This window comes from Montipora foliosa, chromosome 1, assembly GCF_036669935.1.
Source record: "Montipora foliosa isolate CH-2021 chromosome 1, ASM3666993v2, whole genome shotgun sequence".
Classification (NCBI taxonomy): Eukaryota; Metazoa; Cnidaria; class Anthozoa; order Scleractinia; family Acroporidae; genus Montipora; species Montipora foliosa.
This window is the reverse complement of record NC_090869.1, coordinates 60365394-60380393: the sequence shown is the minus strand read 5'-3', so window position 1 is coordinate 60380393 and position 15000 is coordinate 60365394. Positions and strand designations below refer to the sequence as shown.

The 15000-nt window shown below is 39.6% G+C and overlaps 1 protein-coding gene and 1 long non-coding RNA gene across 2 annotated transcripts in view; one reads left to right on the top strand and one right to left on the bottom strand.

Moving 5' to 3' along the window:
- The window catches only part of LOC138003377 (uncharacterized), an 18897-nt gene extending 6147 nt beyond the window's left edge, over positions 1 to 12750 (bottom strand). The window contains exons 1-5 of the mRNA XM_068849423.1: positions 11990 to 12750; positions 5576 to 5771; positions 1689 to 1763; positions 923 to 1008; positions 1 to 204 (exon numbers count right to left, since the gene is read on the bottom strand). The exon at positions 1 to 204 is cut by the window's left edge and continues 25 nt beyond it. Coding sequence (XP_068705524.1) covers positions 1 to 204; positions 923 to 1008; positions 1689 to 1763; positions 5576 to 5771; positions 11990 to 12660 — 1232 coding nt within the window. The 5' untranslated portion in view covers positions 12661 to 12750. The remainder of the gene's footprint in view (positions 205 to 922; positions 1009 to 1688; positions 1764 to 5575; positions 5772 to 11989) is intronic.
- LOC138003387 (uncharacterized) lies at positions 5785 to 11983 on the top strand. Its single transcript, XR_011123517.1, has 3 exons — positions 5785 to 7871; positions 9004 to 9116; positions 9831 to 11983. It is a non-coding gene; the product is annotated as an uncharacterized lncRNA (long non-coding RNA).
- Positions 12751 to 15000: the final 2250 nt, after the last annotated feature.

Genomic DNA, 15000 nt, shown 5'->3' with positions numbered 1-15000 from the left:
CACCAAGCGTTTTCAATGTGTCTGAAGTAACGCGCAATAAAGGCACCTGCTTGAAGACATACACCCCACCCGAGAAACATGAAAAGAGCGTGGAGTCCGATGAGGTTAAAATCAAGTGAGCCACAACTACCAGCGGAAGGATTCTCGTCGGCGTCTGAAGCGGTGCCTTCTAACAGCCACACATCATTAAGATACTCCTCATTTCTGTTACAACATGATTGCGCAAATATTAATTCATACTTTGTTTAAGGAATGTCCTTCATGGGAGAGTCAGGGTGGCTTAGTGGTTATCAAACACTTCTCCCACCTCTTCGATACGGGTTAAGCCCCGGCTTCGGAGATATAAAGGTGGTATGCGGGCTTGGTTTCACTCGATTTCAATTTCATAAGGGTAACCTTTTTTCTTAATTCGCACGATATTTTTTTTGGTCCGGCCAAACGAAGGATAAAATCCCTGATATACAATTATTTTTTACTTAATTTCCAATCCCCCTTTTTGTAACGGGAGGCTTCAAATTGTCTTGTATGCCTTGCTTTTACGAAAATTTAATTTGGGTACCCTCAGTCATATCTCATTAAAGTGCTACTACGATCAAAGGTTGTTTGCTTTGAGTGTAAGTTTTGGATTTCACTGTCCGCCATGATTCACTTTCAAAACTGACCCATTCAGTGGAGCTCAGATGGTTGGCTCTAGGGAGAAGTGACGTCATTTCCTCACTAGCTTATGGCGAAGGGTTAGGGTTAGGGACAGTCCTTGAGGGACGGTCGTCTGCATTATACCTGCGGGCCTGGTATTGCTCAATGTCATGTCGTAGCTCGACAATCTATGCCCTGTGTCCTACCTACAATCTCTATCCAAAACGTATTCACACTTTTCGGGACGTTTCGCACGGCGTTGAGGTTTTTTGTATTTTACACTTACTCCACGTCTTCGCCACCAAATACAACTATTCCTTCATCAGTTGTAGTCATCACGTGACCATCTCTCCTAAGAGGTAGACTACTACCCTAAAACAACGTAATTAATTAATGTCAGTGGCTTGAAGAAAGGACGGCGTTTACATGTTGACTAGGTGAATTCGAATCGTGTTTACCTGAAGGGACACTTCATATCGATAAAATACAGGCGTGAATCCAAATTTCAAATATGGCGTCTATTAGGAAAAGTACGCATGTGCTACCCGTTCCAGGCCACCGGGAGGCCGATTTCACACCGGAACGAGTGGTCATTCCTAGTTTACATGATACCGTTGCGAGATTTCGCGCCGGAACGAAATTTTCGCTCCGGTGCAGCAACCGGGGTGAACTCGCGCCGGTGTGAGTCGCCCCAGCATAACCTTTTTTGGAGATATCACGTAAACAAATACAGAGCTAAGAGAGTGAACCGGAGTGAACTCGCGCCGGTGCGAAAGTCGCCCCGGTTTCATGTAAACACCCCCTCAGAAGCTTTGTAACAATTTTTGTAAGCTTCCAAACCACGTGATATCCGGTGAGTCATTTCATAAACCTGTGCATGCCCCAAAGTTCAAGAAATCAGATTCTTCCACTCGGAACAACTAGGCTTTTTTGCATAATAGGCTCGATAGACGTCTTCTAGCCAGCAATACGCTAAGATTTCAATCGCAGGTCGTACTTGATCGCGCGCTGATAATAAACTATACATGCGGATAAATTTTAAAATATCTTACCTCTACTTTAACTCTCTTCCATTCGTTGGTATCAGGATTAAGCACAGCTATTTCATCACGTGCATAATGTGGGGTCTGTTGAAAAAGGCAGAAACCACCTAAAAACACTCCCTTTCACTCGTGTTCAGATTGCTTGTATATTAAGCGATTTCTTAAAGAAGCTTGGAGAGAAAAGGTATCACAAATGTCAACAATGTTTTATTAGAGTGCATGAATCAAGTTGCCAGAAATGATTGAAACCGGACAAATTATCTGTAAGGCGATTTCCGGAACGAAAAAACTCACGCTTCGTGAATGGCTTAAATATCTCGCACCACTTTTTTCAACCAATGAGAAGTGAGCACAAAACCAGTCATGACCGTCCGTAACCCGCACTTTTAGTCGACGCCATTGTCAACACTTTGTCTGAATACCACATAACATATTAATTACTCGGGCCCGTAAGGGCAGGTTAGATTTCAACTTTTTTTCCTGTGCAGCAAAATGCACAAACGTGGCAGTGTTTGATTGGGCAATGCACAATAGAAGGCACCTGGCGCTGTTTACATTGGTTATTTAAAGCAAACCACGTAGTCCAAAATTAGAAGATGCGTTGTTTGGATTTATACTGGAGATCGACGTTGCGTTGGCTTAATCGATGTCTACTTGGGGCGCTCAAAACACATAAAAAGGAAGTCATACGCTTTTCACGGTAGACCCACACTAAAAGATGTCGAGCGTCTGAGCTTCGAAACGGGTCTTTCCGCGAACTGAATGAAATGGAAATGTACTCAAATGTAACTGAAATGGACGCAACTATTGAAAGCGATACAGGTCAAAATACGAATTCTTTAATAAGCAGCGTCTACTTTATTGAGAACTACTCTGAAGATGACAGCGACAAACGGAAAATAACTAGACAAACAACATAGAGGCCATATTGGAATCTTCTGAAGACAACATTGGCACAGCAAACAGATGGCCTCACGCTTGTACCATTTTCACCGCGAACAAATAGCCTCCCGTTCATAGTACCATTGACTACGAAGATAAGTTTTTTGTCCATTGCGTTTTTTTGTTTTTTATTGTTAAACAGTTTGTTTCTTTGTAATGGTTTAGCTTATATCCTTTGTTCAACTAGCCATATTAACGATCGTGTTCATTGCCATCTTGTGTGTATAGTTCTGTTCTAGTTTTACAAGATTTGATATCATCGGTGGAGACTTTGATCAGCTCTTGAAAAAATAATTGTGATATAGTTTGAAGGCTGTACAGTTATTTGATTCTTAATGATAATAAAGACTTGATTCCAAAGGAGAAATACAGGTCTCGATATGCAAAAGTGTGTTTACTTTCGTTGTGATTTACGTGTGTATCGATATAGATGTGATCGACAACCGAGTAAAATTACAGAGAAAAGGCTGAGAAAAAAAAGGAGGAAACTTGCTGGAACATACTTGGTTAACAATGTACCGAGGTCATCTCACATTTCATCGTATTACTAGGCGATCACTTGCTCGTAAACACAAGTATAGGAGCTACCTCGCGCGGGTATGCGTTTAAATCTCAGCACGTGGTATGTAACACTTTTCCAAAAGCGTAGATGAACAGGTTAATGTAAAATGAAAGTTAAATTAATACAGAAATCAGGAATACCTGGTAGGATTTATAAAAGAAAGTTGTTGTTTCGTTTTCTCAGAAACGAAACGTATTTATTTTTAATTCAGGGTGAGCTATTTACACAGTGAGTTATAGAGTGGTCAGTCAAAACAGAGTTTGTAATTGGAAATCTTAACATCTACGAGACACAACAAAGTTGTGAACACGTAAACCTGAAGTATTGCAAATCATATGCTTACAAACATAAAAGCGAAGGAAATGGATCATGCATAGGACGCTTTGAATATCTGAGTGATTTTGAGTTAGATTAAAGCGATATATTGTTGAAAATTCCCAAGTTATCCCTTTTCGCGTAAATTGGTAATGTAAACAAGTCTTAGTAATAAATTGGGTTAACGAGGGAGCCAGTGATTTTAAAGCTAGTAATTGCCATGGTTCATATGTAACACATCACGGAAAACGGAATTCAGTGAAATATTATGCAGGGTTTTAAAGTATTTGAAAGTAAAATAGTTTGTAGACTTTATGATTCGATGTATTGTGCACATAAACAGAAACCGCGCAATGTACAGGCCGATGTAAGAAGGACAGACTTCTCTCTTTTCTTTTCTTTAGTACTAAATTAACTATACACCACTGTATTCTTGCAGGCCCGAGTTTAGGCTAATTGTAGCCTCTTGTTTAATTTTAGAAGATATCTTGTTATAAACAAATTGGCTTCAAAGTTTAATAAAAACCATCGCTACAATTTTAAGCCTTTCACTTTGCACAGCAAGAGAAATATTTTCCGTCAATAAATGATAAATTATTACAGAACATGGGTTACGTTGGCCATACATTCGTTTTAGAATTTTAGACAACAAAGCTAATTTTACGTAAATATCCAGCATGTCCGCCGGTTCCCAAGGCAGCAACTGGTTTGGCACTCAAAAGGTTAAAGAAATAGTCTTGAAACATTCTTGGGTATATCTGTCTAGAAAATGTTCTTTCAGTACTTATCGCTTTTCCTTTTCAGTACTTATCGCTGTTTTGCTTTCACTTGCAAACCGCCGATCGGTTAGCCTTGGATAAGGCGTGCGGGAGATCGTGAGTTCATCTCCGACCAGACAAACACTCAGGGTCTTTAAATAAGATAAGTGAGGAGGAAGAGCTGTTGCCTTTGTAATAAAATCCACAAATGGTTAGACGTCCAAGTCGTCTCGGATAAGGACTATAAATCGTAGGCCCCGTCTCACTACTCTTCCATGTTCATAACCTGTGTGGGACGTTAAAGATCCCACACACTATTCGGAAAGAGCAGAGCACAGAGTTAAGGTAGAGGTAAATTTAAAGTCACTTTATTAGAGTGGTTTTCAATTGAGTGTCGAAAGTAATTAGATAATTACTTTGGTTTTGCATTACTTCACTCAGTGATCGGTTCAAAGTTCTCGCGCCATTTTTTCAACCAATCAGAAGTGAAACCAAAACCAATCGTGGCTCGCGCGTGCACATTTTCCCGCGCTTTGTCTCGGGTACGTGTAATTACTTCAAGTTTTGATTGGTTTACTGGATTGTCTCCTTCCTTTTTGATTGGCCAAACTAATTACTTTGGTTTTGGTTTTACGACACTCGATTGAAAACTGCTCTATACTAAACTGGTATCAATGGAAGCAGACGGTGCGCTCCCCCTCCCCCCCTTCCCCCCTCCCTTCCTCTGTTAGTGCTCCGTTTTACGGGTATTTAAGGCTATAGCTACACTGATCAGAGGAAAGTCGAAACAGACGTTGCAGTCACCAAGGATCGAACCGGGGGCCTCTTGCTCCGAAAGGCCCCGCACTAAGAGTTCCCGGTGTTGTGGTCTGGTTTATTCTGAAGGCCACCAAACACTTAATGACTGTTCCCGAGGGAAACAGTTCATTTTGTTTCCCGAGAATCTCAATTTTACCCCGAGGCGCAGCCGAGGGAAACATTTAGATTCGAGGGAAAAAAAATGAACTGTTTCTCTCGGGAACAGTCATTAAGTGATTTGTTAAATAGCACAAAAAGAAAAACGTGCAACGGCAACAGCAACGGCGATCGTCGGTCAACATTCGCGGGTAACAGTGCACTGTTACACTCTGACGTCATAAATTTTTACCTGCTCAGAAACTTTTGGCGGGAAACAGTTTTATTGTCAGGTGTCATGTGACCTCGAAGTAACCAATGAGAGCTTGCGCTGCTGGGGCAAAAACTCAGCTATATAACAATATTAAGTGCTACCCTCATTAAATAAAGTGTATGTTTACTTCCTTACTTACTTACTTACTTACCCCCAGCACTGATATTCTATGTTCTTGACCTCCATATAACACGACTCTTCGCACGCTACCATTCAGTGGCGGAAGCATAGCCATTGAAGGGTAAGTCCTTGGGGTTGAGCATTCGTCCAATTTGGTCCATTCTTCTTTAGTGGCATCGAATTTCCAGTTATCTTTGGATGGACACGGCCCACCCGTTGACCCCCCTCTAATAACAAATCAATCAATTATCATAAATTCAAAAGGATAAAGGCAATCACGCTAGAGTAGTGCATGGTCACTGTCCGCGCCTCGTATGAAAGCTGAATTTCAGTTGATCAAAACCTGACTCGTAGATTTTTCTCTGGGTACACAATTTTTCCCATCTTCCTCATTGATTCTTTGCCCACTTTATTTGCGGATCGAAGCTTCTCTACTCGATGTTCGAAATTTTGGAAGCTCGCCGTACGATACTTTCGTCTTCGTTTTAACGATATAGCGCAAAAGAGAGACTTCTTGCACTCGATGTGGCCTCATTTTGAATCGAATTTCTCTGCAAAAAAGCTGTCTCACTTTACAAAGCGACTTAACGTAAGTAGTGGTAGAGAAGGCTAAAAAAACAAATTTCTGTACCACCTTTTTTTTAGTTATACTCTGCTCTTGCTCTTAAAAGTCGTTTCACATCCATAGTTTTAATTCAGTCACTGCTTTCATATACCTTCACTCACACTTAAACCTTGACTCCGGTGTACTTGATTTGTTAGCATCGGCAACGAGTGCGAGTAAAAGAAAAAGTACAACCCGTACTCTTTCTAGATGTCGTATTTAGGTATGCGTATAATACGAGTTCCAGTTTACTGAAAATACTATTATGGGACGAAGTTCATATTTCGACGCCAGTTTTGAATGAGTTGCTGGTGTTTCGACTTTTTCTAGTTGAAGTCCTTTACAGTAATCGGCAAAAAGTAAACGCCTTTTGGCAAACTCGCACTTGGCGCTGTGAGTTTTCGATGTTGAGTCGTCGCAGACCAACTTGCCGGGACGAGTTGAGCACGCAGGGCTGCAATCTCGTCCCCAGAGTCCACATGTCTTTTGGTCAGCAACAAGAACACGGACTCTGGCCACTTCCAAGGCAGGAAGTCCCGGCAAATCACGGACTTCCGGCTTTGAAACAACGGTGGTTGGCAACGGTTACGAAATGGACCTTCACTCCGACTGCGCATAAATTGGAAGTGGCCAGAGTCCGTGTTCTTGGTGCGGACTAAAAGAAAAGCGGACTCTGGGGACGGGATTGGCCGGGCTGCGCAGTGCGGATGCGCAGTAACCAAAATCCCAGAAGTCGTACTTGAGATCACACTCGTTGTCGATGCTAACATTTTCTAATAAGAACTCGACACGGCACGTATGGCTGCACGTTCGCGCCGGCATGTTCAAGCCTAGATTTTGCAACTTTAATTGCTATTATTAACCGCGATGATCGTTTGGTTTCACTGTTATTTTCAGAGTTAATTTCACTCCAGTGCTGGAGTAAAAAACTGGAGTAAAATAAAGCGGAGTAATATGTACTCCTAAGAGGAGTTAATTTAACTCCACCAAGAGTAAATTATACTCTTACTACTTAATAGTCAAATGCACTGACTTTGCTAGAGTAAATTTTACTCTCCCTTCAGAGTAATATAATGTGCTGGAGTTAATTTTACTCCTATTTATCGGGATACTGAGTAAAGTTTACCCCACTTGAATTATACTTTTTGAGAAAAAAAGTAGAAGAGGATTTTACTCCTATGTATTTTTGTAGAGTAAATTTAAACTTAGCCAGTCTAAGATAGGTTTGTTTTATTTTTGTGGAATCCTCTGGTTAATTCTTTGTTTTCAGGGAGGTGGAGTGAAAAAGTGGAGTAAACTAAACGTAGTAAAATTTACTCCTCTTATTTTGTACTCCACTAATTAAGAGTAAATTATACTCCCTTCCAAGTCAACACTTTTACAGGATTAAAATCCTAATTTAGTGAGGGTTAATACGATGAGGCCGCTCTGAATCTTGCTGGTTTTTTCGTTTTTGATTGGACGACGCGCTAAGAAAGAAAGATCGTTATCCGCCGCCATCTTGGATAACGCACTAGAGAACAGACTGGAAGCTAGTGAGCCGTTTTGGTCAGCAGTCACCGGTGCAGCTCTTACTGATTTCGGCGGGGATCGGCGGGTCTTTAGGCGGTTTTATTCACGTTTGAATCAACGATCACAATTTGTGCTGACGAGTTTTTCGTTTGTGTACTCTTTAAATGTTGATCCAAAGCAAGGAAATGCTTACAACAACTCAAGCAAAAAGGTAAGCGTTAACTGAACTATGAGCAGATAATATTTGATGCCTTAGCCCGATTCAGACATTGCACTGCGTACTTTTCTTGAGCCGAACTCAATTCGAGTTCGACTGATTCAAATTAAGAAAAGTACGCCTGTTGATTCAGAAGTCGAACTTAATTGGCCGATCCACAGCAGTTCCAAAGCCATTACCAAGAAAACCAATTGATTTTGTCAGCGATTTTCATGTAGAAGGCAAAACATGGTTAATGCATGAAGTTCGGGACATGGAATGTTCGACGTCTGAAATCAAAGCCGATCCACGGCCATGCTAAAGCCGAATTCCCGTCTAGGCCAGGTGAAAAGACCGCCTGAGCCATTCCAAATTGAAATAGCTTTTCTTAATCGATTCAAACGCCGAACTTTTCATGTACTTAATCAATGTATAACGTTTGGCTCATGAAAAGTGCAGCGTCTGAATCGGGCCATATTGTATTACCTTACTGTCAAAAGTGACAATTTAAAAATGTTTACAGCTTATGTAGAATTCAGACTTTTCACATGCACCTTCAAGTACCAGATTTGTCAGGCAAGGATATTTAGTTTGGCTTAAGTGCTTTAACAAATTGGCATGTATTTCAAAAGAGCAATGAAGCTTTAGATTAAATGCTTATAGGCAAAATGATCTGGTATTAGAGTGCTCTCATGACAGAAAGCAGAAAGCTTAAGCTGTCATTTAAACTATTTCACTCAATGCAAATAGTATGTTAATGCTTGAGATTGTTATTATTTGCGTTTAGAGAAAAGAGAGCCAAATTTTGATGAGTCTGCTTTCACACACTTATAATATTATTTAACAGAAATGACAGTGTCTGACACTTGCAGAATGCAGACCACAAACTAACCCTAACTCACAGTTATTGAAAGCTATTTGTGGGCAGTCTGCAGTTGTCATACGCCTTAGAAATGATCAGCTTTATTATTACCAGTATTTTATATGAGACAGGTGATATTGCGTGTTATTATCTGGATGTAATTTTTATGACATCTTTTTTCTGTAAGTAACAGTAATAATTTTTGTTTGGAATGTGAGTGAGATTGTGAATTACTTTCTTCTAAGAAAACTGAAACTTTTCACTATATTTATTTGTTGATAACAGTTCAAATTGGAGGCGGGTACAGCTGGGAATTGGTTCATTAAAAGATTGCTGGGAAGTTTGGGCAGAGAGTTGGTTACAGAAAGTGCTGAGGCTAGCCAAGAAGAAAAGAAAAGGTTGGTGCCATGAAAAAATCCCTTTGAGGCATGTTTCTGTAAAAAGCTGTAATGCAGTTAAACAGCTGAAAGTCTGAAAGACTTAGGAGCTGGTTGTTGCTTTTAAACAAGTGATGCATATAGATACAGTATTTACAAATAACTCACATAAATTACACTTTAACAACTAATTCTTGACAGTCACCGCTATAAAATAATTGTAAAGCACCGTCTCAGTTACAGGCCTGTGTAAGTATAAACTAATAGTGCCTGGCGATTAGTGGAAGATGATTCTGCAGTTTTATTTATCCACTGTCTCACCCAAGATCTACTTTCAGTTTAAAATCTGAAATACTCCTATTTGAGATAATTCTAAATACCCCATCACACATAAATAATAACAGCGTCTGGCAAGATATTGTCAAGATTTGTTCCATGAGTTCCACTACTATATGTTTACTTTTTTCATTATGACAAAATTAATTTGATAACTTACACTAAGCTACTCAATGAATCAAAAGAATGTTACAGGTACATGTATATAATTTCTCATGCAAGTATTACATGTAGTTCCATTTATTTGGCACACCAAAATGGTTGGCTGGCCTCTTTTGTTTCTCAGGATTAGGGATGTATTGGATTTGTGCTCTCTTCCTATTTTGTTAGAATATTGTGGAATGATCTTAATTTTGGAAGGGGTTATACTAATCATTATTCCCTTTAATTCCTTTTAAGGATGATGAGTCAATCAACAGTGACGTTCTAAAAACAACATTTGCAAGGATTGTTGCTTCTGGCACACTAAGCGAACTAGAGCTATTTACTGTACCTTTTGGCAGAAAGCAAGGTTTTCTTAAAACTTTCATTTGCTTTAATTTTTTTGCTGGGAGCATACTATGTTTGTAATATTAATTAACAGCTTAATCACAAGGCTTTTTTTCTTTTCGGAAACAATTCTGTTGGAGAAAAAAAACACACAGTGGTAAAGTTCAACGATTGCAAAATTTTTGCATCAGTTATCCTAAGGCATGTTCCATTTTTTTATGTTTGACTTCTTTCTGTAAGAACTGACTTGTATGAGATGTACATAAAAGCCATTTTGTTATACTGAGACACATTAATATTTTATCCAAGTATGTTGTATGCTTTAGTTTTTGTTATTGAATTTAGATTTTGCAACCACTCAATACCACTCAATTTATCTTTGTTTAAGGCAAGAACACATTCAGCTGATTGCCATTTAATTACTACCTGTGATTAATTAGAATAAAGATAGCTTCGATTTTTACGATGTATTTGCATGTGTATATTTATCATGTGCATTCTTTGCAATCTTGTGATTAAAATTACCAGTATTAGATGCTTCATTGTAAACCTGGTCTTTTCTTTACATAATATTAAAAAAATGAACTTTTTATGGTTTTATGAGTAGATCTAGTGAGGGAAAATGTGTTCTGTAGAAAGAGTAAATATTACTCTGACAAGGGGAGTAAAGTTTAAGAGGGTAAATTTTACTCTTGAAAAGGAGTGGTTTTGTACCTTTTTTTCTCACCCCAGTTTTGGAGTTAATTTAACTCTGTCAAGGGTAAATTGAACTCCATTAAAAGAGTTTAATTCACTCCAATAGAAGGATAAAATTTACTCTTGTATGGGAGTGAATTTTACACTACAGGAGGAAAAAAGGACACTGGAGTAAATTTTACCCCAACAAAGGATTAAAAGATATAGGAGTACATTTTACTCCTAAAACGGAGTAAGCAATACCGGAGTGAATTTTACTCCAAAAATGGAGTGGTTTTGTACCTTTTTTTTTGCTCCCTTTTTGGAGTTAAATCTACTCCTTGAAAATAACAGTGTTGGGAGTCATTTCATATACGTCGTTCTAACCCGAGCGGGGCAGTGAGGTCATCAACAACAAGAAAAACTGCACAAAAACTGAAACTGAATCGTTCAAAACCGAAATACCACTCTGCATTTTGCTCAAAACCGAAAAACATTAACAAAACGGTCAAAACAAATTTTTCAAAACTGTAACTGATGTAAATAAGAGAAGATAACTTGCAAATAGACGGTATGAGAGCCAAGTCAACTATGGGGCCTAAACCCACCAAGGCCTGTAAACAGTCCCTAAAAAAATAAGAGTGCGGCCGCCCGTGAATGCATGTCTGTAGCGTCCGTCAGTCTTAATATCTCGTTTCGTGATGTGATCCTGTGTATATTTTTGTACATATCTTAATATCTATATATTTTATCTCTTATGTTAGTAGTACTACTATTTTTACTGATCACCGGTTTATACCAGCAAATCTTTTGGTTTTGCTGATATGTCTTTTCAGTCTAAATAAAAATGAAATAAAAATATTATTATCATTATTATTATTATGTGCTCGCGTCTGATACACATTGACCAAACAGGAAAAATCGAAAACCACATTGGATGCCAAATCCAAAAACCCGAAATCCGAAAAGGAAAGGCTAAAATGGGAAAAACCGCAACAGGTACTAAGAGCTTTTCGGCGCAAAATCCTGCCATCTTTTAAGTGGCTTTCACACATATCTTCAATCGTTCATTTCGTATCTTTTGCTGGCTATTAGTTTGAGAATCCTAGACCAAACACAATAAAAGTGGCAGAAATAAATGATTTCTCCATATTGCTTACTGTTATTGCAACAGGGTTCTTTCGTTCCGTCGGCTGGGACAATGGAATGACAAAACTAACATTATCAACACAAATCTTCCCTTGACATTTTTGCGTACGGCTTTTCAGTTACAATTCCGACTGAAGAAACTTCACGGATTTCAGCTCCTTAACAAGTTATGCATGTAACGCAAAAAAAATTATCGTATTTTGAATTTCTTATGACAACAGTACAAAACAAACACACAAACGTACCCCAAACAGCCTCCATACAGAACCAACTCATCGGGTTTGATCATGGTACCGCCATGTAGACATCGCGCGTGTGGATAATTCGGGTTGTAGTTGTTTGAGCCGTGAAATTTTAGTTGCCATTCGTTCTGCTTCAAATCAAATTTTAAAGTGTTGGAGTATCGCATTCCCGAGAACCCGTGTGTAATGTAAAATCCGTTATTTTCGCCGCCGTCATTAAATATTCCTCCAGCCGAACCATAGCGAACTTCGGGTCTAATCGCAGAGTTCTCGTCCAGCCTCCTCCAGCGTTGCCCGGTGAAATTGAACGCCCAAATATCGTTGAAGAATGTTGGAGGGTCACCACCGAATTCCCCGGTTGAAACGTAAAAATATTTTCCTGAGGAGCCGTACACCATGCTAAAGCGGTTCTGCGGAGCCGCCATCGGGGTGTTTATAAAGTTCCATTTTCCTTGAGCTAAATCGTAAATCCATGTATCAGCGAAACCTTGCTCAGTTTCCTTGCCCAATCCACCAAATATTATCAGCTGGTTTGAGGCACGATTGTAGCCGATCGACGAATCTCGTCTGGGCGCTGGGAATTGATCGGAATCGTTTCTCGCCGAAAGAAGACGCCACGTTAGCTTCGGAGAAGCTATGGGCACGACCAAAAGGAAAAGTAGGGTTTTCAGCATGTTGAAAGGATTTTAAACGTCGGCTGTTACCGATGTCAAATTTTAAAAAGCTCTCATAGCGAAGGAAGCCTGGCACACAATATTTAAAATTTGCATATTTAATAAATATATCAGGCCCTGAAGTCACAGTGACGATGCAAAACTATTGTTTCCATCGCTTCCGTCGAAAAATAAAACAATCGCACATTTATGAAAAGAAAACAAAGGAAAAAATCTTTTTAACTTAACCAGTTGATCTCAAGTGTACTACTTCTTGTGTGACAAGGTAATTTTACTTGTCGTCCACGTACAACGATATGATTTTTCACATTAATTTCAAAACTGACGCACTCACGGGCAGGAACTTTCTATCTGTTTCGCCATTTACTGTACATGTTTGATAAGACCAATTTCAATTTATTCAAGGAAGGCTTCGTATCAGTTCTAGTTTTCTAACGCATGGTCACCGCTGCAGCGCTGTCTAAAACTCTCTTATTTCATCATGCGAAGCGAAGCCAGTAATAGCTACACAACTAATAAGTTCCAGAACCAATCTTTGCCGGCTAAAGGCAATAAATTAATTTGTATACAATATGAGCACGCAAAAGAAATGATTTCGAAAGCAACTTTTTCAGAGATTTCAAAAACACCACAACTACGTGTTGGTCAAGTGCAATCTACGAAGAGCCGACGAGATAACAAAAAAGGTTTGTGTTTATAATTCGCCTTTCCTCGTCGGTTTGTTGATAAAGTTCTATGCTAATTATTTTCTTCATAACGAACCTGTTTGTTTCGATAGCTTTGAGGTTGTAACATGTCAAACTATACTGTCGTGACAAGGTTGTCAAATCATTATGTTCTTACAAACTATTTGCTTTTATGTTGACGAAGTTGGCGCCGCATCGTTTGAGCACATTTAACCTCTTCAGTCAGTCATCATCATTTGAGACTCAGCCGCTAGCTTGTTCGATTCTCATCAAATATAAGTTTTAAGAAGAATACGCAAAAATAAATTGGCCAAACTGGTTATTATTGAAATTGCCAATGGAATGCAAAGTGCTCCTTAGTGTCCTTGAAAAACCAATATCTGATAATGTGACGTAAACGATTCAACTCAGCTGAGTCAGGTGACGTCAAATTTTCCCTTCTCTGGCCCTGACTCGTTAAGGAGGCTCGAAATCGTTTCTCCTTTTTTCAAACAAATAAACAAACATTATGCCGTTGACCGAAAGCATAATGTTATTTTATCGCGAGGCATTTTATTCCGTTATCTTATCAGTTTGCGGGTTGTGCTCTAATCTGGCAAATATGGAAGTCTCGTGTCCATTGAAAAATGGGCGCGTGCCAAAGTTAAGTACAAAAGGTCGGTTATCTCGTACACGCGGCCCCTTTTCATCGCAAGAAGAACTTCTCTGCCTTTTAGAGTTCAGTCGTATTGTTCTTTAAGGCAAGTTCCCTTTAGTTCGTTTTTTTATTTTGTCTTGCATTATTTCTTGAGTTCATTTACTTTGATTTCTTTTCCCTTAATTCCGGAGCTCTTCCGACGGGTAGTCTAATATGGGTACACCTCGCGTTTTAATTCTAGGCCATTCGTTTATTCGTCGCTTACATGATTTCATTGAAAGTGACTCCGGGCATTTGGATTTAACTTCCCATTTGTCGGCGTCCGCCCTCATTAGCTGGCATGGAATTGGGGGGCGCACAATCGCTAAAACGGTCAAGTTCGATCTACACATCCTTCACTTGTTTCGCCCAGATATAGTTATTGTGCCACTTGGCACTAATGATTTAACATCTTGTCCTCCTTTTCGAGTGGGCTCTGCCTTGGAGGATTTTGTGCACTTGCTGCATGATTCGTACGGAGTAAGGGTTGTATGCGTATGCCAGACTATCCGTCGACGCACAGCTGTGGTTTTCAACCAAAGAGTCAATATTTTAACACGATATCTCCGGGTGGTCTTGGAGCCTGCCCTTACGCCATATATTGGGGCCATAGGGGTTTTTGGAGGGCCTGCAATAGTTTCTTTTCTGCGGATGGCATTCACTTAAATAGTAGGGGGCAATTTAAGTTATACCGCAGCCTTCGGGGAGCGGTACTCAAATCTCTTCGAGTTTTTACTAGCGATGGCAACCAGTAATTTTTTGTTGCTACTATTCATTTCGCTCAAATGTTATGCAGTGATGTTAATTTGTGGACCACGCCCAATTCTGTTTGTGACGGTCAGCCTTTGTCGTTTTATTCTAGTCGTTGCGGTTTATTTGTGCACGGCACTGGCTGCGTGTCAGCCTTTGATTTTAATGTTTAGTCGTTGCGTATTTGCGCACGGCACTGGCTGCGAGTCAGCCTTTGTTTTTGCTGTT